Source organism: Nannospalax galili, unplaced genomic scaffold (genome assembly GCF_000622305.1).
Source record: "Nannospalax galili isolate Female #2095 unplaced genomic scaffold, S.galili_v1.0 scaffold188, whole genome shotgun sequence".
Classification (NCBI taxonomy): Eukaryota; Metazoa; Chordata; class Mammalia; order Rodentia; family Spalacidae; genus Nannospalax; species Nannospalax galili.
Genome location: NW_008360325.1, coordinates 4,464,457 through 4,466,941, shown reverse-complemented (window position 1 = coordinate 4,466,941; position 2,485 = coordinate 4,464,457). Strand labels below are relative to the sequence as shown.

General features: G+C 43.8%; 1 protein-coding gene across 3 annotated transcripts in view; it reads left to right on the top strand.

Annotated features, from left to right (window-relative positions):
• Positions 1-2,485, top strand: part of Eml1 (EMAP like 1) — a 188,418-nt gene that overhangs the window by 159,529 nt on the left and 26,404 nt on the right. For all 3 annotated transcript variants that reach the window (XM_017796225.2, XM_017796224.2, XM_008825631.3), the window contains one exon: positions 1,699-1,848. In XM_017796225.2, the coding sequence (XP_017651714.1) occupies positions 1,699-1,848 (150 nt within the window). The remainder of the gene's footprint in view (positions 1-1,698; positions 1,849-2,485) is intronic.

Sequence of the window (2,485 nt, the reverse complement as noted above, 5' to 3'; positions counted from 1 at the left end):
AATTCTGGTATCTCAGATAATTGATACAACCTGAGGTTATTTTGGTTATTTAAGTTAAAACAAATCATGGTGGGCTTCCTATTGATTTGAATCCTAAGTCAAGGGTTTCTGTCTGTCACAACAAAGCCCGAGACACCTTATTTCATGTCTGTCTTGTCGCCCATTAACATTACCTTGACCACTTTGCTTTTTGGCCACTTCTTCCATTGCTTCTGAGTTCAGAGTCTCTTCAGTGTGAACCTCCCTCCTGAACCATTAGAAGTAGAAATAAAATCCACTGAAGTGATTATTATTGATTGGCACGTGCCCCTTACCAATCTTTTTTTAATTAATTATTTTTATTTTATGTGTATAAGTGTTTTGCCTGCATGTATGTAAGTTGCACCCATGTCGTACAGTGCTTGCAGAGGCCAGAAGAGGGTGTCCGATCCCCTCAAACTGGAGTTACTGATGGTTATTAGCTGCCCTGTGGGTGCTAGAAATCGAACTTAGGTCCTCTGGAAAAACAGCAAGTATTTGTAACCATTGAGTCATTTCTCCAGCCCCTCTTACCATGTTTTTAAAGAGTAATTTTTCATTGAAAGATTTAGTTTATTAATTATAACAAAAGATTCGTAACTGACTTGCCGGGTGTGGTGGTGCACACCTTTAATCCCAGCACTCGGGAGGCAGAGGCAGGCAGATCTCTGTGAGTTCTAGGCTAGCCTGGTCTACATAGTGAGTTCCAGGACAGCTGGGACTACAGGGAGACCCTGTCTCAAAAAGACTAAAAAAAGAAAGATTCGTAACTGACTCAATAGTGTTCTGAAAATAAAACACAGCTGTATTAGTCAGGATTTCTCCAAAGAAACAGAGCCAGTAGAATGAATATATATGTCTAGAGATTTATCAGCTTAGCTCACAGGATAGAGTCCAAGTAGTCCAACAATGGCTGCACCACACTGGAGAGGCTGAGAATCCATAGTCGCTCAGTCCACAAGCCTGAATGTCTCAGTAGTCCCAATCTGGCACTGAAGGTCTGACGAATTCCAAAAGATCAGCTAGTCTTCAGTCTACACCAGCAAGATGACTCACCAGTGAGAGAGAATGTAAGTAGCAAGAAGCCAGGCGTTCTCCTCTGTCATGGCCTTTTATACGGGCTGCCATCAGAAGGTAACACCCACATTTAGGGTGTGTCTTCCAGCTTCAGATGATCCAATCAAGAAGATATCTCTCATTTCAGTTAATTCCAGATCCAGTCAAGTTGACACCCAGGATTAGCCATCACAACAGCTTTGTGGTTGTGAAAAATATGTGTTCACAGCAAACATGGAGGTACATGCCTGTAGTCCTAGTATAAAGGAGGCTGAGGCAGGAAGATCCTGAGTTTGAGACCAGCCTAGGCTACACAGTGAAGGCCTAGCTTAAGAGCCCAAGAGCTGGAGATGTAGCTCAGTGGTAGATCCCTTGCCTAACATGCCCATGGCTCTGGGTTTAGTCCCCAACACTGTAAGAAAATGCCTTTGTATTATATCTCTGACCATTGCAACTTTACTACAGACATCTAGGTGTTTTCTGGGCAGAGTGTTTTCAGTTTAGAGTTCCTTAAGTCAGTGAAACTGATAGGAATAGTCCTAATGTATTGTATTACGTGCTGAATAAGGCCAATGACTTATCCATTCTCAAAAGAAACTGTCTTTTATCTTGACACACACAAAGCTATGGGTACCGGGGGCGAGACTGTCGTAATAACCTGTACTTGCTCCCGACGGGGGAGACGGTGTACTTCATCGCATCTGTGGTGGTGCTGTATAACGTGGAAGAGCAGCTGCAGAGACATTATGCGGGCCACAATGACGACGTCAAGTGGTGAGTCCTCAAACTGGGGTCGCCCTGACACAGGTGAGCTAGCCTTAACCAGAGGAGGCCAGCTCTGGAGCATAGGCTGGGAGGAAAGCTGCCTGTGCGGAGCTTTCTGTTCATGTTGACTCTGCAGGCCTCATTCACAGTTAGCTTTCTGTCCTCACTACATATCTAAGTGACCAGGTTATCTGAACAATTAGCTTTAGGAGACATCTGCTTGGAAGCATTCTTTACATACTGTAAGTTAAAGTCTTCAAGTTGGGTCTTTCATTTTTGATAAAGATAAAAATGTTTGTTTGTACTTACAGTTGAATCTGCTGTGCCCACAACTTATTTATAGCTTTAGGAAGGACCTTGGAATGATGGCCTGACTAGATAGAATTAGGAATTTGTAGTCATCCTGGACCCTTGAATAAAAAACCTGCTAACAGCTGGAGAGATGGCTCAGCGGTTAAGAGCACTGACTGCTCTTGCAGAGGACCAGGGTTCAATTCCCAGCACCCACATGGTGGCTACGAACTGTCCTTAACTCCAGTTCCAGGGGAATCCAAAACCCTCTTCTGACCTCCATGGCATTGCAGGACATGGGTGCACTCACATACATGCAGGCAATACACTCATACACATAAAATTAAAAGGGGCT